Source organism: Malurus melanocephalus, unplaced genomic scaffold (genome assembly GCF_030028575.1).
Source record: "Malurus melanocephalus ecotype Western Australia unplaced genomic scaffold, MMel_1.1 scaffold_425, whole genome shotgun sequence".
In the NCBI taxonomy this organism is placed as follows: Eukaryota; Metazoa; Chordata; class Aves; order Passeriformes; family Maluridae; genus Malurus; species Malurus melanocephalus.
The window spans coordinates 581,857-606,860 of record NW_026623657.1 but is presented as its reverse complement, the minus strand read 5'-3'; the positions used below and the strand labels follow the sequence as shown (position 1 = coordinate 606,860).

Genomic DNA, 25,004 nt, shown 5'->3' with positions numbered 1-25,004 from the left:
ACATTAGKCTGACAGAACCAGTTTTTCAATCTCCCACATTTACTCACCTGCGTCGGTTCTGCTGAGCTTAATTTTCATTTTAATCCACTGGGTCACCTGTGCTCCGTCAGACCGCTCTCTCTAAGGTTTTGTTTCATTAGAACTTTATTATGGAGCTAATTTTATTTTTTCAAAGCCATCAGATTCAAGGCTGAGCTGTGAATTTTCCTGTTGAACAGGAAGATATCCCAGGTCTGTGCTGTGATTCAGCAGATTCTGTGTTCTCAGGGCTGTCACCAGATCCATGCTGTCGAATTAAGTACTATCCTTGACTTTCTTTTCCCCAGCTCCTCTCTCTGTAAAATGGAGACAGTGCTAATCCCTCATTTGTGTAACTCCATAAGGTTTGTCCAGCACWTCAAAGATGCCAAAGACAATAAAACTGCCAAGCCTCCCTTCACTAACAGGACTGATGATTTACACCCAAAATGCTCGTTTTTGTGCTAAAACAAGATCACCTGAAAGATACTGTGGTTGGACCCAACCCAAGGCAGGGGGGAGGAGGAAACCATCTGTTACACAACAGCAGAAATGGTTCAGGGCACTCGCCTGGGAAGCTCTGGGTGACGAGTTTGGAATATGAAGGCTTATTTATATGGATGGAGCTAATTTTCTCCAAGTTATTCATTTTTCACTTAGGGAATTACCTAATCTTACAAGAGACTCTAGGAGGAAAGATTCATTTATTCTCTGTCTCATTCAGCCCCGGGCAAGCCTGAAGATGCTCTGCCTCTTCCAGTTCTGCTTTTTTTTTTTTTTTTTTTTTTTTTTTTTTTTTTTTTTAACTGATTCTATTAATGGAGCTTAAAGATTTTCTTCTTCTGGATAAAAAGGGTTAATCTTTCTCGTTCCCACTCACCCTTCTCCTCCTCTTTTTCTGGAGAGTTCTTTTTTTGGCTGTTTCTATCATCTTCTCCCCCTAATCTGCCACTATCTGAAGAATTCATTACATTTCAAATCAGAGGCCTTGCTGCATACATTAGCAGGTTTTAATAGACTTGCCACGACTCAAAAAGGAGGAAAAAAAAGAGAGAAGATTTAAAACTCTTGTCTTGCCGAAAGCAGACAGATTGACTCAAAAATGACTCAGTCAATAAAAGATGAGTTTTGAAAAGGCTTCCCTCCGCTCAAAGGGAGCTCGTATTCCAGCGAATTAGGTTTTTCTAAGCCCACTGTCAGAAATTAATAATACWTAGGGCATGTAAAATGGATTTAGCCCTCTACAGCCTTATACAAACATATCTTTGACTTGCTAAATGTGACACGACTACCAGGATTTTCCAGCCTTTATCCCAGGAGTTTGTCATCTCTCCAGAATGGTGACCTCGGTGGAATTTTTAAGTGCATTAAAAAAAWTTGCTAAATGAGATTTTAATTAAGAATATGTTTCTACTTCCCTCACCCMTTTTTCTCCACCCAAAGCCCTGCTGTCAGAGCATTTTATTATTATTTGCAGTCAAAATTATGCCAAAAGCTCTGGTTTAATCTCAATCTATGAGTTCTCTTTGCTTGACTCTCTCAGTAGCCTTACTTTGAAGAAAGATGCTGAGCCTTCTGCAGAATCTTTCATTTGGGTGCGTTYTTTTCTGCTGTCACAAAAAAAGGCYTATAGGCCAATAAAACAYATCTTTCWTAGRAAAAAAGAGAGRGTTTCTGTCMTATTAGATCCATCCACAAGAATTCTTGTGTGATTTGAGTTTTTTCCAGATGGTCCTGCTCTCCTTGCTTGAGGTCACTCAAACATGCAGATGTGAAATCACTCACCACCACTGTTTATGTTTCCATCACACTCCCTGAACCCACAAGAATTAAAAGTGGGATTAATTTTATCCTCCTTGATGGTTTGGCTAGATTCAAACTGGCTTTGTTGAAACCATAGGTGTCTTCAGCAGGTAGGTCCATRCAGCCTTCTGCATTTTTCCATCTCTGTTCTTATTCTTCCAAATCCCATTGTTTAGTTATTTTATTATTTTTTTGAAATAGCAGAGTGCTTGACTCATCTTGAAATCTGTTCTGCATTATCTCTCTGAAAACCTTTATCCTTCACTTCTTTTATTACTTATTATTAATTACCCTGTAAGCTAACTTTGCAAAGTCACTGCATGTCCTTATCTCCTCATAGAGCTATTCTGTCCTCACCTGTATTGTTTTACATCCTGTGCAATGTCCTATGTGGCAGCAACATGTTGTCAGACTCCAAACAATATCTACCAGATGATGCAAAGAAACTTTTAAAAACATCAGTGAGGAGATGAGCACACTAAAGTGCTCCATTTTGAACCATTATGGGCTCTGTGGATGTTGCTCAGGCTTGGAACAAGCAGAGCTCATGATTTTTTTAATATGTTTGTAGGTTCTRTGAGAAGTCTGAGCTTAGAGTTGTTGACAATTTGCGCCCAGAAGTGCAGCAGTGGTGTGTYCTTCTTTCCCACCAGTGCAAACTGCTCAGATTTTCTTGTGCTTTTTGGCTCCAAAGAGGAGATTTCTCGTCATGGGTGTTGGTGTTTAGAAGAATTTCTGTCAAAATAACAAGAAGCATTTTTCACAGAGCTGAAGGTAACGAGCTGGTTCAGCATTAGCAAAAGTATTTCAGTGGGTAAGAGATTTCTACTTTTATCYCCAAGGTCAGACTGTTGCTTTTTTGTTGTAGGTTTGGTTTTTATTTGTTTGGTTTTTTTTTTGTTTTTTTTTTAATATAAATTTGAGATCCCAAGGTTAGGAACCTGTTTTCTTTGGTGTGATTTCCAGTCAGAATGTGGAATTAACAGCTGCTGGAGCATCACTTTATGGAATAAAGTGGATAACTAGGAACAACCTGTCTTCAAAGGATGCCCAGTAGAACATCACCTTCTCCAATTTCCCTGAAGAAATTTGTGTGACTGAATCTCTTGGTCTTTGTTGCACAGGCAGGGACTCCACCTACTCACTTCTGTCAAGAGTCATGAGTAATTCCAATTTCCTTGGAATTCCACAGGATTTCTGCTCTTTGCCCCCTTTCATTCATGAGCAGCAGCCAAGCAAATGCTGGGTCTTGGGCTGTGTTAAAAGGTAGAACCAGGAGTTACACAACAATCCCAGGAAGAGAACACTTGTCTGTCTTGTGTTGGGCCAGTCCTCATGTTTAAAATTCTTGGAAAAGTCAAATATACAAGACCTGGAAATCAGCTGGATTTCTGCTGCTGGAGTCATCCTTCCTCAGGGTCTTTAATTGTAACACACCAAGTTCCTCCCCAGGATAAATCTCCAGATTTAATGTCCTGTTATCTCATAATCAGGAGCTTTTAGGTTTTTTTTGAAGATGTGCTCCTGATATTGTTACAGAGATGAACAAAACTGAAGGGAGCAAGCACGACTTCATCTCTAATTTGTGTTTGTTTACAATTTCACTTCATTTTTTAATCTATTCCATGTTCTCTTGACTTGAGAAAATAGTTTTCCCAGTGAATATTATGTCTCTTGGGCTTCCAGCTGCTCTGCTGGGACACAACCACCCAGCAATCTCCTTGGGAGTAATTGCTGGTGTCTTTTCAGATAATTCTTGTGAAAGGTGACAAACTGCCCGCCACACTGAGATGTTAATAACACGGAGATGCCCTTTGTTTGAAAGCTGGTGCAGAAATTACCCCATGCAGTTGTTGGAAAGTCAGACTTGTAATGGTAAGAAGTGAGGAATCCATTTATTTGCATATAATTCCAGGGCTTTTGTGTCATCCTTTGTGTAAAACGTACAATTTCCGTCGCGGTGGGGAACGTGTGCTGGTAATACAGAGGGACAGGAACGTGGGCTCTCTGTCTGCAGGAATCAGGGTTAAAGGGATGTCATCTGCTGGAAAAGAGGAAAACATGGTCTGCAGGAATCAAGGTTAATGAATTAATGAATCTGAGTTATTAGATCAGCTCAGGGGAGACCATGCATCCTGGTGTCCCCTCTGAGCAGGCATCAAAAAAAGGGAGGAAACTGTGTTCTTTCCTTGAGCTGAGCTTTCCCTGGATCTGGCCTGAAGCACAGCTAAGACTTATTCATATTTTCCTTGCAGTCAGGGGCTGCTCAAGTGTCCTTTTACCAGCCAGATCCACCGCATCTGTCTGAGGTGGACATTTTCCCCTGTGGCACTGAAATTAAACTCTTAAAGGCTCTTCAGAGTAAAATGTTCCCCATGTAGGTTTCTCAGCTTTTTCATAAAGAGATAGTTTTATGAAAACAAATGGTGTGGGTATCTCTGTCCTCTCATGATTTAGAGTCAAAAAGGTCCATAAATGCTTGGTTTACCTTTTTTATTCTTTATTCTCTCTTTCTAGGTAGCTAGAAGGTCTCTCTGAATAGGCAGTCAGTCCCAATGATGAACTTTACAATTAGAGCCTTAGTGCCCATCTTCCAAAATTTCTAATAAAATTGCATGAATATTTAATACCCCAATTATTAAATATTTAAAAATTGAAAACGGAACTGGCTTGGAAGTTAGCACGTGATGAATAATTCAGGATCAGGAGAGGAGAATTTGGCGTTTGGGCCTGAGACAGATGTTACCTTTCCTGTCTCTCTGCCCAGAGATGATTTTGGTGTCCTCCAGTCTTGGCTTGGTTTTTGGACATTGCTTGGAGACATCAAACCTTTTCCAGCACAAAGTTAAGGGAAATAACCCTCCCTTCTCCATAATAACATTTCAGACTCCTGCAATGGAAATGAAAGCTCCAGAGGCTGGAATAACGTGATTGAAAGCCTGGTTATCCAGGAGATGGCTCTGTTTCCAAACATCTTTCATGCTCCAGGGAAATAAGTTTGCTTRTCTTTACATCTGTGCCACAATGCTGCAGTTTTGTTCTTTGAAGCCCTTTTTTTTTTCCCTCCCCTTGCTCTGCTGATGCTCCGCGCTGAACCGGCGTTCGTTCYGCTCCGGCACGAGCGTCTTTAAAGGATTGTTTTCATAAAGTGGACACCAGGAAATGAAGTAGAACATGAAAAATATGCCAATAAAAATAGGGCAGAACCTGCTGTCCCGTGGGAGGAGGTCTGGGGCACTCAAAAGAGTGCTCAGAGGAAATGATGAGCGATTTTTGGGCAGAGTAAATGCCTTTGGGTGCGGCTGCAGGAGCACAAAGAGCAGGGAGAAGGGTTTGGGAAAGGTTTGACTTGTTGGCATCCAGAGAGCTTTCAGGCCAAGAGCAATACGTTTGCAGAGCCAACACTTSAAAACACTATTAAGGGGATAAACAGAGGGGGAAAAAAGGATTGAACAGAAGGAGCGAGTGGAGRCTTTTTAGAGCTGAATTTCCTTTGGAATAAAAGCTCTAAAACAAACTCCACAATCTCCTGCTATTAAAAGCACAAATAAGGTGGCGTGAAGCAGAGCTGTTCCTTTCTCTGTTGCTGTGGCATTGTATATTCTGTGGGGCCATGGGCTGATCTTTCTGAGCTACCCCACCTCAGGGACAGAGCACAGGGCTGTGTCACAAAAAAAGCAGTTCTGGGGGTGGCAGTGGGGTTATAATGACTGTGAAGATGTCATTATAAGGGCACAAGGGCTTGTTGACAGCCAAACTGCCCAACAGTCGAGGAGTCTGCAGGGTTTAGAGTTTGGTCTGTGCATCCCAAATCAGAAATAAAGGGAACCTGTCCCATCTCAGCATCTGTCTTACACCACAGAGCTGTTTGATAGTGACTTTAGAAATGGGAGGAATCTCTTGAGGCATTAATTAGTTTTGTCTTTAGATCTGTTTGCCTGCAAAGCTGCAAAATCTTTGTGTTGTGAGCACAGACTTCTCAGTACGGGGATCACAGGGAGACGAGAAACTGTGAGTAACATCATCTTGAACACTGTGATCGAGTCAAAGTAGCAGTTCCATGAGTCTCAGCATCAGAACTCGAGTGTAGAAAGTTCCTCGAGTAAGAGCAGAATGGCTTTGCTCCTGGGAAGATGGAAATCATCTCTTGCCAGGGGTGGAAAGCTCCCGTTCACAGCTTGGTTGAGCATCATCAGCTAATAAACTGTGCATGATTGAATACTGTCCACCCTGTGCTGGGAATGACTAAAACTCCTGCAAAAAGTCTTCACTGTGAGGGGGAGCAAACAGCTATTTCTGGAGCAGTTTTTCTGCGTTTGGTTTAACAGCAGATGGGTGCTGTTTGAGAGGTTTAAATGCATCCAAGTGTTTTGGGGTAGTACCAAAAGTAGTGATGGAAATGGAAACAAAATAATGGGCAGAGTGTAGGGGAGGTGATATGGGATAAACTCATCTCTTAAATGCTCCTGCAGACCACCCTGTGTAATTAACAATGCATATTAGAGATGTTAATTATATAGTTCTTAGGATTAATTCCTTCATTAAACACTTGAGTGGCTTCAAACCACTCTTTTTCTTGGAAACAACTTAGTGGGGAAGTGATTCTCTTCCATCTGACGAGTGATACAAGTTATGCCCTCATTTTTTGCTACCTGACTTCCCTGAGCTACAACCCATGAAAAGTCCCACTGATTTTTTTTTTTCTTTTTTTTTTTTAAACTCCAAAATAGATTCCCTGGAAAACATACAGGCTGGAAGATTTATGCCTGATATTTGCCAGGTAGTTCTAGAAGCAGAAGTTAAGTACTTTGCTGTAAACTGAAGTGACACAGTWTATTTGTGTTTTTAAGGTGAGGCTATTTTTTGCATCTGAAGTTAATGACTTGCTCCAGCTCTGGCTGACATCACTTTGTTCAGAGAAGTGCTCTCGGGCTGTAATTGCCATATGGAAGGGAAWTGTGGCTGCAGGACTTTAATCATCCTTTGGGAGGTGGAGGGAGATGTCTTCCTGCTTGGGTCACAATTTATGACCAGCRTGGCAGTCCTAATTTCCAAACTGTTTGTGCCATATCGTGCTAATTGATGGAGTCCATCCTGGGCAATAAATAGTTCTCCTGAGGTTAATTTATCCCGTGTTTGGGGTGTGTGTTGCCATCCCCACCAAGCTCTGCATTGCTSTTCACTTCATTTCAGCCACAGATTTTAGAGGCACTCGGGGTCTCTTTACACATCACTGTGAACAGCTGCAGGGTGGCTGAGGAGCTGTGCTGAGCTTCCAAAAACCTGCTTGTTTTGTGCCTTCCCCCTCCAAAACAGCTCTGCCAGCAGGGAGAAGGATGGGGAAATCTCCAAGCAGTGCCTCACTGGTGTTTCCTGGGGAGCCTTTGCTCCCTGGTGGTTCATGGCCAGCTTCAGGTGTGCCTGTGAGTTTTGCAACTTTGCCATCATCTCAGCATTATCAAAAGAAGGAAAGAAAATCCCTCTTTGCTTGGTCCTGACCAATGTTCTGTGTGTTTGTAGGTATTCAGGAGAGTTCATGCTTTCTTAGTTTCCTCTCATCCTCAGTGTCCTGCTGCTCTCACCTCACTTTTCCAGTGTCCCCTGCTRCCTTCTGCAGCTTTTCTGAGGATAATTAATTGTGGACTTCTTTCYAAGAAATGATACCTTTGTAAAGGTACGTGGGCTGTCTGAAATGGGGCCTTCAGGAGAAACATCTGGGAATTTTTTTTTATAATGGTGAGTTCTCGAGCAGCACAAGAGCTGCATCTCATCATGGTGGTGGAGACCTTTACTTGTGCTCTGCTGCCTTTGAAAAATCTCCCCAGAGCTGCTGGAAGGGCGAGCTGGTGGCTGGAGGAGAGGGCTGGGAGATGCATTGAACCATATGGTACATACACRGTTTAAAAATAAACCAATGTTGACTGATCAAATAAATACCACTTAGGTTTCAAACTGAACAGCCAGCACAGTCTGTTGAATATAAAACTGTTTTTTTACCTTCAAGAAAAGTTATAATTCATGGCTGTAATGTCACAAATTTCAAGTTGTGCAGAGCACAGTGTGAGGCTGCCAGACTGTAAGGTCAGGTAGGGGTGGTGTGGGGCTGCATGGTCCTGCTCCCCCAGGGCATAAAAAACACCTATAAAATCTACCAAAGCGAATTTTATTTCTCAAAAGCAACGCTCGTAAACTTTGCCTGCATCAGAAAATGTTCAGCTCTTCTCCTATTAGCCTTTATTTAACACGATACAATTTATTTTTATGTTGTGCCCTTCACAGAATATCGCAGAACTCTTTGCAGACGCTGCTCCTCGTAAACCGAGGGCTGGCAAAGAAAAATTTCAGCTCAGGGTTTGAGCAGGGGAATGACTGGAGGGGTCCCAGGGGCAGAGAACCAAAAGGGAAGGACAGAAGTGCAGTGGATGGTGTAATTCAGTATAATTTTGGGGGGTGATTCAGGGGTGCTATTGTATGGTAACAGCTTGTGTAGATGGGGGAGAACAAAGGGAATTGTGCCCTTTTTGCTTGGAACTGAGGAAATAAAGTTTCCTCTTCCCATTAAGGCATCCCTTCCCTGTGTGGCACCCCTTCTGTAAGCTGGGAACAAAATTTAAGTAATCTCTTGTTCAAGTAAAGAAGAGTTGGTGAAAATGCAGCATCTTCCATGGCACTGCTGGGTGGGATCTGCCTTTGGGCTCCTAGCAGGGACAGGAATTGATGTGCAAATGCTTTATCCTCGTGTGTGTTGGAGTGAGTGACCCCCAAACGTGGCATTGAGGGGGAATAACCTTTAAAGGGGAATTGGAAAGGGCTGCAGGCCTTTGTGACAGAGAGATGTATATTARCTGGGATCGCAGCTGAATTAATGCAGCTACATGGCTCGTGGCATCTTTGAGGATGGGCAGAACAAATCGGTATTTTCCTGGAAAAGACTRGTGATACGTTTGATTTCATGCCGCTTTTGGCATGCTCAGAGCCACATTGTTTCCTCCTTTTTCCCCTAGGGGAAAAGGTTAAGCGTGAATTTGGTTTTCTTTGGTGTAGAGGCTGCTATTGTTACTGACTGACCCGGCTGAACTCGGAGCAAGAGCCAGAGCTGTGGTATTTCCAGGCTGCTCTGAACACTTTCAGATGTAAGGAGTGTCAAAGCAATGGAATAAAAAGCATTGACATTTTCAATATGAGACCAAAAAAAGCCCAACTCATATTTTATTTATTTATCCAAAATAGTTTGAATTATTCATTAAAGTCGATGTAAGCGTGTGAAAATACAAGGTGTTTCAAGAAGTAGCATCATTAGGAGGAATTAATCATTTGGCAATATTAATTTTCCAACAGATTAATGATTTTTTTTCAGTGAGGATTTTTTTTTTCCACATCAAAATCTTCAGGACAGGCAACTTTTTGTACATACTCTCSACCTGAATACAAAGGAGATGGGACAGTATTTCTATGTATTTTCCTGTTCTCTCTGTTCTCCTTTATTTTATTTTTTTTCAGGCTGGTTGTAATCCCCAACCAAGGCATGGCATGCCAAACCTCATGCTTATTTTCTCAGTTTTTATTCTGTTAATTAACCTGGAGGTGCTTTGTCATCCCTTTTTTGGGATGAAGGATGTTTGTGGTGTGGCTTTCCCCATCCATGGCCTCTGCATCTCCTGTCCCCTGTTCTGTGTCACAATTTTTCCTTTTTCACCCTGAGGGCAGTGGAGAGAAGCAGTTGCAGGGTCAGAGGGTTGTTTTTAGGATGAGGTTGCAGCCCAGGAGGGTGAGGATGCTCATGGTGGCCACTGGCATGACATAGTCTGAGAAACAAAACAGTGGCAAAGGCACTAACTCTTCATGAATAACGAAAGCTGTTGGAGGAGTTAATGAATTAGGGTGCCATCCACCTCCAAGGTTATAAAAGTTGGGAWAGGCAACCTCTGAGATGCGGTAGGGAGAGGCAGATTTACTTTTCCAAGGCTAGGCTGCATTTATTAGGAAAAAAAAATATTGCTGTTGGACATGGGCAATATATTAAAGGCAGTGCTGTCTCTGACAGTGACGAAATGTTATTTACCACTGCAGTGTGGTCACTGAATTTTTACTTTCATATATAGGATTTTGTGCTTAACAGTTGCATGGCTGAATGAAAACTGAGAATATCCAGGTAAGAGCTGCCTGTTAACCTCTCAATTTCTGAGACTGATTCCTTGATTAATTAAAGATCAGTCCCAGCCTAGATGATGGAGAAAGGGGTGTAACAATCCAGAKAAGGGTTGAGTTAATCACACACTGATGAGTTGCTGTGAGGGGGAAAGTTGGGGTTCAGCAAAGACAGAGCCTTTTTGAGCTCATGAGAAGAGAAAGTGTATAAGGCTTACTTTACATCCCCCTGGAGTTGGGGGTTCCCTGTTTTATGTGGTTTTAATGCACCAGCTGGTGCTCCCCATTCCTGGCTTACTCCCCTTCATAAAGCAAGATGAGGGGAGGCCCAGGGTAAAGGAATGGTTTATTTGTGCATCACCACCCAAAGCTGCTCAGGGAGGTGGAGCTGGATGAGTTAAGTTAGGATCTGGCCAGCCTTAACCCCCACTGTGTGGATGCTCTCACTCAGAAATAAAGGGACACAGAGTTCTCTTTAACCATTAAAGAGTTCCTGTCCTTGCCTGGGGATTGAACTGAGTTGGATTAAGGCCAAAATACTTCWGAGCAGAGGCATCCTCAGTGGCATTTAAGGCACTTTAGCTTAACACATTGAATTATCCTTTTGTCCCACCCAGAGTGCCCAGCTAAAGGGGATCAGAGGTGGCTGCCATTCTCCTGGTGTGCTGCAGCTGCTCAGAGGTGAATCACTGGCAAGCCCTTGCTGTTTCCATCCTACATCCTCCCTGCACCGTGCCTGGGAGGCCAATGAAAACCCTTTCCAGCAAATACTCAAGCAAAAAAAATTTCCAGCTCACTTGGGAAGTGATAATGTTTCAGTATGGGCTCCAYAAACCCAGCCAAAATCATTCCTCATATTCCAGCAGTCACCTTGCCCTGAAGTTGCTGCTGTCCTGCTGCAGGACCTGAACTAGCTAAACTAAAGACATATGGGCTACAAATGCTGCAATTATGTCTCTGATGGCAGCACAAAGCCTTAAACCTCAGAATGACAAAGAGCTGTTCCACTGAGGGAGTCTATTTGTTTGCTGTTAGAAAGAATCAGGATTTTTCCTAACCCTGGACTGCAGTGTTGATAAAACAGGCTGACTTGGGAGACATCTCTGGTGTATATTAAAGTAAAGCCAATCTCTGTAATTAATGGGATGATAAATCGAGGTTTAATTACTCAGAAGGCACCTTGGGTGAAAGATTCATGGTAATTGTTGTGTATCCTCTTGAAGGATTCACAGTTCTGGCAGCTCCYTTTGTAGCAGTAAAACACAGGGTGAGTGGCAGGCAGTCTCCCAGGACTCTCTGATAGGGACTAGTCCAGTTAAAGCAGCAAATGCAAAGAGGCAGTGGTGCTCTCCAGGCTTTTTATCACAGTAAAAGCCCCTTCCCAAACCTTGAGGGATTCCTAAGCAGTGTGTCAACTCRAGATGAAGGCACTTAGCTCAGATCTCCTCCACTGGAGGAGGTTTCCCTTGTCGGCAGCTTCCTCCTGATGCAGCCATACGGAGGTTTTTCGGACCATTTTTCCACTTTATTGCTTTGTGAAGAGGAACACCCTTCTCTGGGGGTCCCGTGTGGAAAACAGGACGTGTGCATGTGGGGAAGTGGATGCTGTAGCTCTGAATTTTTGTGGTGTGTTGTTAAAAGTCTGACTGAGCAAAGAGAAATCCATCCCACCAAGACATGTGTGTTTTTCTTACTCCCCAGTTTACTATCCTTTGGTCTGCTGGGGCCGGGAGGAGAGGCATCCAGCTTGCTTGTGTCTTTACKCTGCCCACTTAATTCACTTTTTAATTAACCTTTTCAATTCACCCAGTTTGGCCAGCGCTGTAAGAGCATCACAAGTGCTCTGTACCGTTGACATATAAGCAAACACCCTTTTTCCTTCCCCTTCCACAGAGCTGAAGAAGCAAGTGGAAAGCGCAGAGCTGAAAAACCAGCGTCTGAAGGAAGTTTTCCAGACCAAGATCCAGGAATTCCGCAAGGTGTGCTACACATTGACCGGGTACCAGATCGACATCACCACMGAGAACCAGTACCGCCTCAGCTCCATCTACGCCGAGCACCAAGGGGACTGCCTGCTCTTCAAGGTAGGGCTGTGCACTCCTGGCTGCACCTGCTGCTTTGGTTTTGTGGTTTTGAACATCTGTSTTTGCTCTTTTTCAATGATTAGAAYAGAAAATCGCTGCCCCCTGCTATGTGGGGATTCCTCATGGGGGGAGATAGAGCGTTTCTCATGAGGGAATAAAGATCCTTTCTGCTGTTAAAAAGTAGGAGGTTTGACATCTGGTCTCCCAGTTATATATCAAAGTCTGGAGTAAAGAGAACAGACTCTATATGCATAATACCTGAGGCATCTGGCCTGGCGCTTCACCTTTTTATATTATCAGTTATGTGCCGCAGTAATAAAACCTTATGTAACCATCAAGGCTCATCATTACTTCACTAGGAGATATATGTCCCTATGTTTTTTTATTTTACCATCCTCCAGCTTGTCTGCTTGTCATCATCTTGTCTTTATGTAAATTGGAATCCCTTTTGAGCAGCAGCTCATCCTGGGGTGTGTGAAGTGCCAGTTATGCGAGCAGAACAGTCGAGCAGCAGTATCAGTCTGTCTTCTGTCTGTCGGGTGTTCTCWCTGGTCTGGCTGGGTGGGCTCTGAGGTTTTGGCTTAAAAGAGGGGCTGTTTTTCTTCTCTGTTACCCTGCAGCTGGCAAAGTTGGGCTGATGTTTAGGRGAGCTGAGGTGTGACATTAAAAGTCACCAAGCTGTCTTTACGTTGGTTCGGGTGCCAACAGCCCAAGTTTACAGTGGGGAAGAAATTTCTTCTCATCCTTAAAATCATGCCTGCCTCCCACTGATCCTCCCTAGGGCAGGACTCCCTTTAGGAGGGGTTTTGGAGTGTTCAGCACAGGAGGGAACTCCACATGGAAATGGGGATGTTCTGTTTCTGCAGATCCACAGCTGTGTGGATTGATGCAAGATTGTTTATCCTTGTAACAGGACAAACATATTCCTGTTCTGCACCTTTAGAACCTCAGGGGGAAAAATAAAAAAGAAAACCTAACAAATAAAGGAAGTGAGGGTTTAAGACAGCACCTACAATCTGTAGTAAAACTAGGAAAATATCCCCAAAATGGTCATGTTGCTTGGCTTTAGTTCTGGACTAACTGAGGCACATGGCAGCAACAAAAGAAAGCCCAGTTCATAGGGAAAAGAATAATCCTGTTGGTTTTAAAGTGCTGCCATTGAATCCCAAAAACAATTCTCTGTTGAGATGGTGCAGTGCTGCTCCAACATCTCCAGAGACCTGTACTAACACCTGTAATGTTAAATATTTAATGAATAACTTCAGCAGACTGCTGGGGATGTCTGTTGGATGCCATGGCCGGACAGTACAAGTTGCAGGTTTTTTCTGCACCACAGGAGAGATGACATGCTTGGAGAAAGTTAAGAGAATGTGAGAAAATTGTGTGCTGGCCACATGGACAAGAGCTGGCTGGCAGCTCTTCTTCATAAAATGGCAATTTAAATAACTTATATGCAGGAGAGTGGATAATAAGGTACAGATTTCTCTCTCTACACATTCTCCTTGCTTTCTCCTCTTCACTCGAGCGTTTATTCCCAAGGATGGAGGTGAGTGTCACCAGGTAGAGGAAATCTCACATTTCCTACAGCCAAGGGTGGGTCATTTATTGATTCCTGGAATTCCCCAGCCTCTCTGACCACCTTTCTGGACAAGAGATGCAGATTTGYTAATAAGAATGTGAACAAGAAAATTTCAGACTCTTTCCCCTGTTCAGTAAATCACGGACAATTCCCACCGACTGCAGCTTTGAACAGTAGAATATAAACAACAAATTATTTCCTTGCTGAGTCCAGGCAGCTGCTTCTCATGTATGTATGGAGGCTTGAATCCTGACTACAGCTTCCAGCAGGGCTGTGTGTTTATGCTGTGGAATTTCTGAGCCACAGCAGACTGTGGGTGTTTGTGTGCATTTCATTAACCCAGAGAGGTCACAAAGCATGGATGCTATTTGTATTTATTCTATTCAAGCAGTTTATGGAACAGGGTCTATATAATTAAACCAGAGAAGTCCCTTGGCACTTTACAAGCGTCTGGAGTTTGGCTGTAAACTTTAAAAGCATATTTCAGTAGAACTGCTGGTGGCATTTAATTTTAAGCGAGGGATGCAGTAAGAGCTCCTGTAATGTAACCCCTTCAAAGCTAAATGAAGATGAAAGATGTGCTTGSTTTTCCTGGCCAAGGTGTGCTGTTACTATAGCAGAGCTTATTATCTMCCTGCTGCATGTGTCCAGCCAGCCTGCATTAATTGGGATCACAGCTCCAGTGAAAGGGTTAATCACAGCGCTGTGCTGGGAATGTCGATGGCTGCATCTAGAAATGAGCACTGAATTCCAATGAAACCATCCCGGTGTTTATTTATTGGTGATCCCTATCGGTGCAACAGATGAGCTCATCAGCCTGAAGGATGTTCCAGTGGTTTCCAGCCCCTCTGTGAGTGCGTGGGCAGAGAGGCACATCTCGGGCTCCACAGCTCCTTTTGTTCGCTTTTTGTTTGCTCCTTTTTATTCTTTCAGTTAAACGCTGTGGAAAGCGGTGTTACAGATTCCTCAGAGGGAGTTTAGGTTCTGATGATTTTTTTTTGTGGGCTGTAATGCATTGTAGCTCCTGGGGTTCTTGACAGGTTGATATTCTGGTCTTTGCTGCCCCGTGAGATGTATCCAGACTTTGGACATGGCACAGGCTTTGTATTCCTRTGATGCTTCACCAATGTGAAACAGATATCCAGGAACTGCATCGACTCCCTCTGGAAAAAAACATTAAAGAAATCTGTTAAAACAAACAAAYGTTGCCAGGGAGCCTCTGGATCAGCTTCTCCAGCTCAGAATGAGGAGCTGGGTGTACATTGTGCTGTTTATCCTTGTCTCCGGCTGGGTCCTGAATGGGAGTRAGGAAATGAGGTCTTTAGAAAGGCAATGACAATTGTTTCAGACAAAGAAAGTCCTTCAGTAAACAGAAAGACTGGTCAAATTTGAAGAGGAGATGATTTGGAGACACTTGTACAAATGAACAAACAGTGGAAAGAAATTAAATCGCAGGGTTTTTTCTTTTTGTGTGCCTAAGGACACAGTCCCAGCCGAAGCATTTGAAGTCAATCAGTTTAAAAGAAAAAGAGAAATCCTTGTATTTGATAGACCCAATGGCTTCAAGGAACTACTGAGAGCAGCAGGCCAGTACATTTTCTAAAAATGTTAAGATATATTTGTGGATAAATAATAATATCTTGTTTTACATTCAATATGTACAATTACCTGAATAGTGAGTGATGTACACCTCAGAATAAGCAGGATGGTTAATGCAGGGATTGCTTTCATTCTCCTGAGTGCTCTTGTTTCATCTTGAAGCTGACAGCACAGTTTCATCTGTGATTCTTGAGCCCACATTCTTGTCACACCAGCAGTTTCAGTGATTCCTTCTTGAACCCAGCAGAGTGGCTTGGAGAAGCCTGTTCTAGCTGTTTGTTTCTTTTTGTGTCTCCATCTTCTCCCCTCTCTCCCTCTCCACCCTTGATGAGTCTCGAGGGGAGAAGGAAATCACAATTTTGCTGGAGAGCTATTCTCCCAGCAGCACAATCAGAACTAACAATGGGGCTCATCGGTGGAGCCAGGCAGCGAGAGATTGATGAGGGACTGCAGGCCTCTCTTAACTCCTCATTCTTCTTAATTACGAGTTATTTCATTTTTGTGGTTTGTTTTCACTTTGCTGGGAGGTTGGTGGAGTTTTGATTTCCGCTCCCGGGGTGTTTTGTGGATGATTGCTGGGATTCCTGGAAGGGTCAGCCAGCACCCATCTTGGGCTGCACTCATCAGCAGCCTTTAAAAGGAGCTGCTGGSCAATCTGTGCTGTTACAGCACCAAATCCTGTGTTTAAACATCCCACACATCATTTTCTTTCKGATATTGTAGCAGGCTGTTTTGTGTTAGGACCTAACTTTAATTCTTGCTACTGTCTTCAAATTGTTCTTCTTCATGTTTTTTTTTCCTTCCTTACACAATTTCTCTCTTACTGCATATGCTTCCCTGAATAACTGCCTATTCCCTAGCACACATTAGGGCTTTTTCTTCTTTTGTTTTTAATGGAGCCAGTCACCTYGAGTACAGGGAAAAAATCTAACAGGAAGTTTTCTTTTGACTGAAGAATTTCTGAGCAAAGGCTTGGGGAGGTTGGGCTGAAGCTTTCCTCCAACTGAACAAAGGGAATGTTCTTTGCCTCTCTTCCCCACCTGTACAAGGTGGGTGATGCTCCTGCCCATGTCACTGGGCTGTGTGAGGATAAATGGACAGTGCTGGTGGGAGCATAGAGCACCTTTGGGCTGGGAATAGCATCCCCTGTAACCTGCCAGCCTGGCACAGCACCCATTTCCAGCGTGTTGGCACCCCTTGAAGCTGCTGAAGGGCCTCACCATCTTTCCTGAGCTTCTGGTAGCCTTGGCAGCATTAAATTTACAGTTGGACTCAGTCATAAAGCTCTTTTCCAACTYAAATGATTCTATGATTCTGCACTAACAATAAGTAACAAAATTACTGGAACATGCCTTTATTTTAATAAGTCTGCAATTTATCTCCCTCCAAATCCCCTTCATTTTAATATCTCCCATTTAATGAAACAGGAGTGACAGCCTGTGCTTTGTGGGGCGAGCCACGTGCACCATCAGCACAGGTCACTGATAAGGATTTAATTAAACCAGAGCATCCAGGCTGGGCTGGCAATGTTTGTGGTTTGGGGTGGGCATGGGGTAGGTGGTGCCTGTGCCCCAAACCCCAAAGCCTCTGACCCCATCCTGGTGCCATATGCACAGCACAGAGGTGGCAGTGCCAGCGGGAAGGAGGCTGGGCAGGGTCTGGCTGCTTTTTCCTGCTGTAAGAAAACCCTCTCTTTCCTCCCAGCACCTGTGTGATCTCATTTTGCTGAGGAGGAGCTGTTCCTGTGGCCGGCTGTGCCCGCTGTCCCTGCAGGAGCTCTTGGGACAGGAGGATGTCTGTGTTTGAACAGCTTACAAAGGGTTGGCAGGAGTGTGTTTACACACTGTGAGAGGAGATGGTGTTAAAAAAAAGGGATAAAGCAGAGGGGACATCAGCAAAACCCCTCCTGGATTCCCATTCCTGTCTCTGCAGCTAAATCACCACATGGCTTTGCTCTAGGTCACTCGACCTCCTGGTTTTCTCTGTCCCTCTCACCTGGCTGCAGGATATTACATTCCTGGACTCCCAGGGGTTTGAGAAGCTTTTCAAAATGTCCTGTGGTGGGGAAGCTGCATGTGGATGGGTTGGGGATGTAACCAGGGCAGAGGGCTTTTCTTGCACAGCAGCGGGTGCAGGAAATTTTCCCTGGGGTGAATGGTGCATCCTGGGGGATAAAGCTGATATTGGGAGATAGAAGGAAACAAYAGGAAGGATTTCTATAGGAATTTCACTGATTGAGTTACCCCAGAGTACAATAGACTAATAGACTACAAAAGCAGAGACACAGAGATGTATATTGAAAGGGGGAAATGTATGATAGAAGGGGGGTTTCATTAAGCAGTGCTGGTGCTCTTTTCTGTAGGCACTCACCACCTCCAACTGGCATTAAATTTCCTCAGATAATTCAATTTATTTATTTATTTAATTTTTTATTTATCTACCTGAGTCTATAGTTTCAAAAGATGTTCTACTCAGAGGCTGTGTGATCAGCCCTCTTGAAGGAAAAGGCAGCGCTGTGAGCCCAGGCGGTCAGGGGATACCAAAGGAACACCAAGCCTGGCTGCAGCACACATGAAATGAAATGGGTGTTTTGCAAAACAGCTTTTGATGCATGTTTGTCACCGTCCCCAGCCTCTCTGCTGTGATTTTGCACAACATTTTGCAGAGCAGTGTCAGCAAACCCCAGCCCGCCGGCCGCTCTCACGGGGCTCGGCTCAAAGCTGCACAGGAAAAGGAGTGGGAGTTGCTGGAGGGTTTAATCCCTTTGTGGGGAAAAGCATGGAGTTTCTGGGTACCCTGCATCTCAGTCTCTTCCCTGGCTGCCCCACCATCTCTGTTGTTTGCTGTCCTTGGACACCAGGAGGGGATTTGTCACCTCTCTTTGTGCTKTGGGTCCGTCCTGGGGCTCTGTGCAGGTGTTGATCTGCTCCAAGGCAGCACATTGAGCCACAGCAAAGCTGTCATGGCATCATCTTCTGTGCCATCCCTGTGTGACAAATCTGTCAGGGGCTTTAGTATTCCCTGGGGGCCTTTTTCCCACTTGTGACCCCACATGGACACCACTGAGGGATGCTCGGTGGTGCAGAGGSCGTGCAGTGACAGCACTGCCAAGGGATTCAGGATGGCTTTTGTACCATCCTTCACCTTTTCCCAGTATTTGGACCACTTCTTCACCTTTTTCCAGGAACAGGTTTGKGAGAACACCTCTAGGAAAAGCAGTTATTTCCAGGAAACAGCTCTGAGGTCCAGCAATGTGAGTGCCCAGGTCAGGCAGCACAGCTCAGCCTGCACAAAGCCACCAGTGCGAGTGGGGGACACTCACTGCCTCTCTTCTGTCTTGAGGAAACAGCACGTTTAAATACAAATTAAATACAAATGTTTAAATACAAATATAATTAGGACTTATCTCTTGCTTTGGGAGTTATAGTTGCTACCCGTGCTTGACTGGGGTAAAAAATTTTCTAACCTTCAGGGAGGGAAGAGGGCGTGTGTTTGTGTGTATAAAATTTATTCACAAGTATGGGAACACAGCAGAAGATTCCCTTGCTGGTGTGGTCCTAGGACATCTGTTGCCTTCATCTGAAAGGAGCTGGGCTCATATAAAGGTCTTCTCCTTTATTTATTTTGAATARAAGTGYTTGTGCTGTGYCCTCGTGTAGGATTTMAACTGAAAGATTTCAGCCTAAATTCAGTTTGGTGATGAGTTGATTGGCTCTGTTCCCCCATGCTCAGCAGATCAGAGGGAGGGGTGTGAAGGACAGTGACAAGCAGGGAATGGGGTGTTGTGGCCACACAAACCAAAGGGCCACCAGCAGCAGTGAGACAGGAGCCAGCATCTCACAGCCATGCAATTCCTCCMTCATCCTTGAATTTCCTCCACACTTCACATCTAAAAGCTCAATTCTTACATGGTTCTTAACCAGTTAATGTGCTTTCTGTCCAACTGGCTTGCCAGCTTAAGATAAGAGCACATATTTCCAAGCTTTTTAGGCAGCTCTTCTTCATGGGATCCCAGTCTCTGCCATGTTTGGGTTTTCCCAAGAGYTTCATCTAAACAGGGGTTTTTTATTTTTTTATGAAACCACTTGTAGAAAAGCAAAAATAATAACTACTGTGAGTGTACCTTCTGCTTTGCTCCAAGGCTTCCTACCACTGTTTGGAGGCAGTTATTGCTGGAGTGGGTTGGAAGCCCATCAGTGGTACAAATACTGGGAAAAGGTGGCAGTTCCTGAAGATTTGATGCCCTTCACAGCTTTGGGGAGTTTTAAAGCATGGTGTGCCATGCAGGATCTCAGCCCATCCCATCCACAGTACAGTGTAAATCCATTAATATTGCTGTGTCCATGCAGCAGTGACAGAATGCAGAGCCTGGAAATCCTTCTGGAGAGCTTTGTTGCTCCCAGACTGCTGAGATTCAGGTGGGTTTCTCCCTGACAGCTCAGCTCTTTATATTCAGTATCCTTAAGGAAGTAATGCTTCACATGGGTACAGCTCTAATAATTTAACATTCAGGATTTGATAATGTAACAACTGTCTTTATTCACATTCATGGAAATGGTAAAAAAAATACCTATCYTGTTGTCACATTTGCTTGAAATAGGGAAGTACATGAATCATTGTAACTCAGCACAAAAACCATTCCCTCTGCCCCACGTTGGTGCTACCAGCAGGTAACTTAGTGCTATTTTAGGCCTTTRTATTTAATGTATTTTCTGTTTTGCCATTGCACAAGAATGTCCTTTGAGGGAGAACTACCGAAAAGTATTTTATGTCAAATCTGTCTTACAAGGATTTGCAGCTGAATCRTGGGGGAAGCAGGGAATTTGAGAGCTGAGGATGACCTCCAGCTTTGGTAACTCCCAAGATTATCTGTTGATGGCATCTTTTCCTTCCAGAAGAAAAACAAACCAATCTGGCTGTATCTTGGAGGGGATATATCAAACTGAGGCTTGAAAATTTTAATTTGTCCCTAATCTGTTTCAGTTCAAGCAAGCAGCTGATAACAGCAGATCTACCTCAGCCATCTTCTGAGGAGCTGCCATAAATTTAAACCTTTAAGCGAAGGGTTTGTCTGCCTYAATGGAAGGCTCTGGGGAGTGTTTCGTGTGCTGGCTGTCACTTTGCATTTCTGGGATGTATCCCACCCTGGAGAGGGAACTGTCTGCAGATGRTTTTTCTGTGAATTAGAGACTGAGGAGAACASGAGGTGTGGTTTGTAATYGTGTYKGTGCYTTTGGTGATCACCACGTGCCACATYTYTGTGATGAATCCTCAGCAAGRWTTGCCATCAGCTGTCACTCTGCYGGTCCCTGTGAAGCCTCCYGTGTTTGTGGGTGTTGAAAAGGCCCAGATGACACTTTTAGGGAAACCCTGAGGTTTTGGCCATGTGTGTAAACAGCTGGCTGGTGCTGTGCAGCTCAGGAGGCTGTCACACATCTGTGTCTCTGTCAGGCAGGAATCTCAGCGCCGTGTCCTGGGTGAGCACAGCAGTTGTCCTTGGCTTTTTGGCAGAGTCACTGCGGCCCAAAGCTGTTTTTCTTCATATAATTCCATTAGAGTGATGACAGTTTCAAGTTGGAGCAGAGAAAGACCTGATGAAAGGACCACTCTGTAAGTARGGAAGATAGACAGAGTGGAAGCAGTAACTAGCAAGGTAATAGACGGTGATGGATCTATAATCTCTGAGGCTGCTGTGTGCAGTAAATTCCTAAATAGTGTCCTTTCAGCCCTAACCTATTTATTTGCAAAGTGCTAAATTTAATTTCCCTTAGTCTGCAGGAAAGCAGCATCCCAGGAATAAACCTTTAGCCCAGCCAAGAAGCTGTGCCAAAGTGCTTGTTCCAGCATTTCCATTTCCTCTTCTCTCTGCGTCGGGGCTGTGCCCCCAGCACGTCAGCGCTCRGTTTGGGGTGGATTCTGCTCAGGAGCCTGTTTAGAAGGGGAGATTTAATAGCTGCAGGTTCAGTAAAACCACCTGGGCTCTCAGAGCAATGAACCTGTGCTGAGGTGGGAAGGCTGGCACACSAAAGGGAGCTCATCCTGCACGTCCTGACGCTCTGTCTGCCCCGTAGATACAGGGCTGGGTTCTAAAAGCTCAGCTCAGAATAACTTCAAGAGTTGARCAGCACATAAAAGGCCACGGTATTCTGAAATCTCCACAAAGCCACGTCTTGAGGAAGAAAAGCAGTGAGTTTTCCAAGCAGCTCTGCACGTTCACCCGGCAAAGTTTCAGCAAAATTGGTGAAAAGTAGAATTCTGTGCGTTGCTTTTTGTTCCTGGTAGCCCTGTGCAGGTGCTACACCCAGCATGAGTTCTTCAGGAGTTACCAAAGACGTTCGGTTTCCCCCCAGAAATTCACAATTCAGTAGAGTTTTAGAAACTTTGCTTTGATAAAATATTTCAGGAGCATTTGCTGAATCCGGGAGCTGGCTTTGAGTCAGCKCTCAGCGTTCCTTCAGTTATCATGACCCCAATGAAGTGCAATGTGGGCTGCCACTAATCCTGTTGCTTCAGAGAAAATCAGATCTCCGCTTTCACAGCTTTGCTATTTTCCTGCCCGTGGAGGATTTTGGCAGAGTTTCCTGTTCCTCTTTGTCCATTTCTTTTCCCCACGATGGCAGCACAAGCAGTGCAGCTTTGGCTGGTGGGGAATGTCCTGCCCGTGCTGCCCTGAGGTTCCACCACATTCCCAAGATGTTGCTTCCCAAGGACTCTGCTCACTTTATCCATCTTTATTCCACTGAGTAAAAATCCAAATAAATCTTGTAGCAAAGTGCCATTGAAAAGGCAGTCCTTTTTTTGGTGTATATTTGTTCTATTTTGCTATTTTTAGCACCTCAGGAATGACACTGGGATGTGTAAATTTAAATCTATCCCTTCCCTCTCCTCTAATCTCAGTCCAGAGAAGAATTCCGAGCTTCTTGGCTCCCTGTGCTGCTCAGAGCTCTGACATCCCTCTCACATTTATTTTAAAATAAATAAAAATAACAGTGCTGGGAGTTGAGGGTGGAGAATTATGCAGGTCTTTTGCCCACTTTTTGCTTTGACATGGAGCTGGTGGGAAGGGTAGCTGTGCTGCAGGCTGGGAAAGGACCTTCCTGAGTCGATGCTGGATTTGCTGTGGGAGTCTCTTTGTTTCACAAAAGGGGTGAAATTGCCATCCAGGGGTGGGTGCTGTGGCACCTGCCCTTTCCCCACCATTTWACAGGTTTCTTGAGTCTYRCTCTTGCTGCTGATAGCGTGGGTASAGATGAGAAAACAGATATTTTTTGTGAGTTGAGATGATGTCTTTCTCCGAGAGCCTTTCTCTGCTATTCTTTCATTTCAAGCACAGCGTCACAGAAAATTTCATTAGCCACACCAAAAGTCTGTCAGGCTGAGATCAGCCTGGCAGTGAATGACAGATGGACAGCATTGATTAATATTTACGTTCTTTGGAGATTTTTCCTTACCCAAGGGGTCGTGTGGAAAGCCATGAGTCCTTGAACCATGGAAGAACCTGGGGTTGACTCTCTGCAGTGAATACAGAATTGGTATGGTATTAAACTGAAATGGTTTCTTCACAAAACCAGAACTTAATCAACTTAAAACCACATTTTCCTACCAGATTTCCTCCCTCGAGCCAGGTCTAGAGGGAAGCTTCTCRTGCAGGGGGTAAGTGGGCAGCACACCAAAGGCCTCCAGACTGCAAAGGGGCATCTCCAGCTTGCCTGAGCCGCTTTCATTACTCAGAGACTGAAATTTTAATCATTGAATTAATTTTTCAGAAACCCAAGTGCAAATCTGTACCCCCAGCGGCATTAATAATGAATGCAGGGAAGAGAGAAATTAGGAAAAAAGAAGGGATAGGAAATTTGGGGTTGGGGAGGAATGTTTTTTTTGGGGTTATTCATTTGAAGAGATAATGTATGGGTTGCATTTCCTTCTCCCTGGGCCTTGCTCCTTGTCTTGCCCATGCTGTGTCCAACAGCTTCATTCCTGTCCGAGGTATTTTTCCAGTACTTTCCCTTCTCAGTTCTCTTCGCCTAAATTTTCCTTTTCAGGGTGGATAGCCAGCTCTGTACACCCAGGATCCCACTCCTCATGTCCAGAGCAATCCCCAAAATGTTGGGGGCTCCAGTTTCACCATGGGGAATGAAGAAGCCAGGGCTCACATGCTCCCCAGGTTTAAAAAGATGAGGTCTGAGCTCTAGCCAAGATGCCAGAGCTTTCTGCCTCGCTTTTGGCTCCTTCCYTCCTCTCTCAAAGAGCATACAGGATTTTTTTCTTTTTTTCTTCCTAATTAAAAGTATTATATACCAGAAGATTAATTAGAAATGAAAGTGATTTTTTTTTTCCCCTCCCTTTTCTGCCAGTGGAAAAGGCCTGTGCCAGGCAGCTGCCAGAGGGAGCTGGGATTTCTCCCTTTAATGGATTCCAGGCAATTTGCCTCTGGACAGCTATCTCATAAATAATGAATGTTTGCACAGATCCTCCCAATCCTCTGTCAGAGCAGGTGGTCTTCACTTCCACCATCCCAAACTGCTCTGGAGGTGCTCCCATCCTGTTACCACACCAAAAGGGGCAATTCCTCACAATTGCCCTCCCTTCTCCTTTCAGGCATCACCCCTTTGGTTATGGATTTGTGTCTTTATTTATCTGAACTCCCATGAAACCATCAAATCAGTGCTCTGCCRTTCCTCCTCCATCACCCAGTGCTGGAAACAAAGCCCCAGGGTGGGTGGTGGAATTGAAAACCACCTGGGCACATTTCTGCTCGTGTTCTGATGGGCTGGCATTCTCTAAATCCTGTAGGGATGCTGCCAGCAGACAGGACCCCAGCCCAGATGTGCACTGCAGGGCATTTTCAAAACCTCTGTGCCCCCTTCGAGGCTGTTGTGGTAAGAGGATGATTCTTTGAATTGTTGCTGTAACCYTCAGAAATGAGGATTTGGTTCAATKGTTGCTCTGCAKAGACTGGYCCAGAGGACAAATCCTCTCCCAGAAGGAAAGCTGTTCTTGAATTAATAGTGCCCAGGAGTGTTTTGTGCAGAGCAGGGGCTGTAAAGTGGCCRTGGAGGTGCAGGGATGAGTTCCAGCCCCGAGGGTTTCTGTTCACACAGCACCTCTTGCCCTGTTTTTATTCCATTTCCACTCAGATGGAAGTGGTGACTGCAGGAAGATGAAGGTGAAGGTCCCCAGCTGCAGGGAGCTCCTGTGGTCAGCAGCCACCTGGTTCAGAGCAAGGCTGGGGATTGCTCCAAGAACCTTTTCTGTGGCTCTAAATACAGCAGCTAATGACACCTTCCACTCAGCAGGAAGAAAACAGAATTACTAAACTTGCAATTTGGCACAGTGGGAGTGTGAGTTTGTCCTGCCAGTTTCTTGTTGCTATATATTTCCGAGACATTTTTTTTTTCTTTTCCCCATTATTTTATTTTTTTTTCTTCTCTGAGGCAGGTGGAATCCACATCAAGGGGTTCAATTTAAGGACTCAAATTATGCATATGGAAGGCACAGCCCCAAAAGGAAAAGACTGACTGCTGCTTGTAAGTCATTCAGCAAAAAAAGGAGAATGTGCACGTTCTCTGGGAAATGCCACATGTCTTGGCCTTGTGACTAATGTGTGGTGATGTCCCGTTAGGAGCCACATTCCCASTTTGGTGTTGAAGGAGAGGTATATATTTCCATATAATTTAAATCATTTTGACTTATGGTTTAGCTTTGTGCTAGGCAGGCTGCAGAGAGGTTCCAGGAGAATACTGTTTGAGATGGCTTCGGGGGCAAAGGAAAGG

The 25,004-nt window shown here is 44.4% G+C and overlaps 1 protein-coding gene across 4 annotated transcripts in view; it reads left to right on the top strand.

The window, feature by feature from the left end:
* The window catches only part of LOC130581620 (mitotic spindle assembly checkpoint protein MAD1-like), a 115,941-nt gene that overhangs the window by 18,857 nt on the left and 72,080 nt on the right, over positions 1-25,004 (top strand). For 3 of the 4 annotated variants that reach the window (XM_057379854.1, XM_057379855.1, XM_057379853.1), the window contains one exon: positions 11,863-12,053. In XM_057379854.1, the coding sequence (XP_057235837.1) occupies positions 11,863-12,053 (191 nt within the window). Of the gene's footprint in view, positions 1-11,862; positions 12,054-24,669; positions 24,739-25,004 lie in introns of those variants that run through there. The other variant, XM_057379856.1, reaches the window with a different exon arrangement.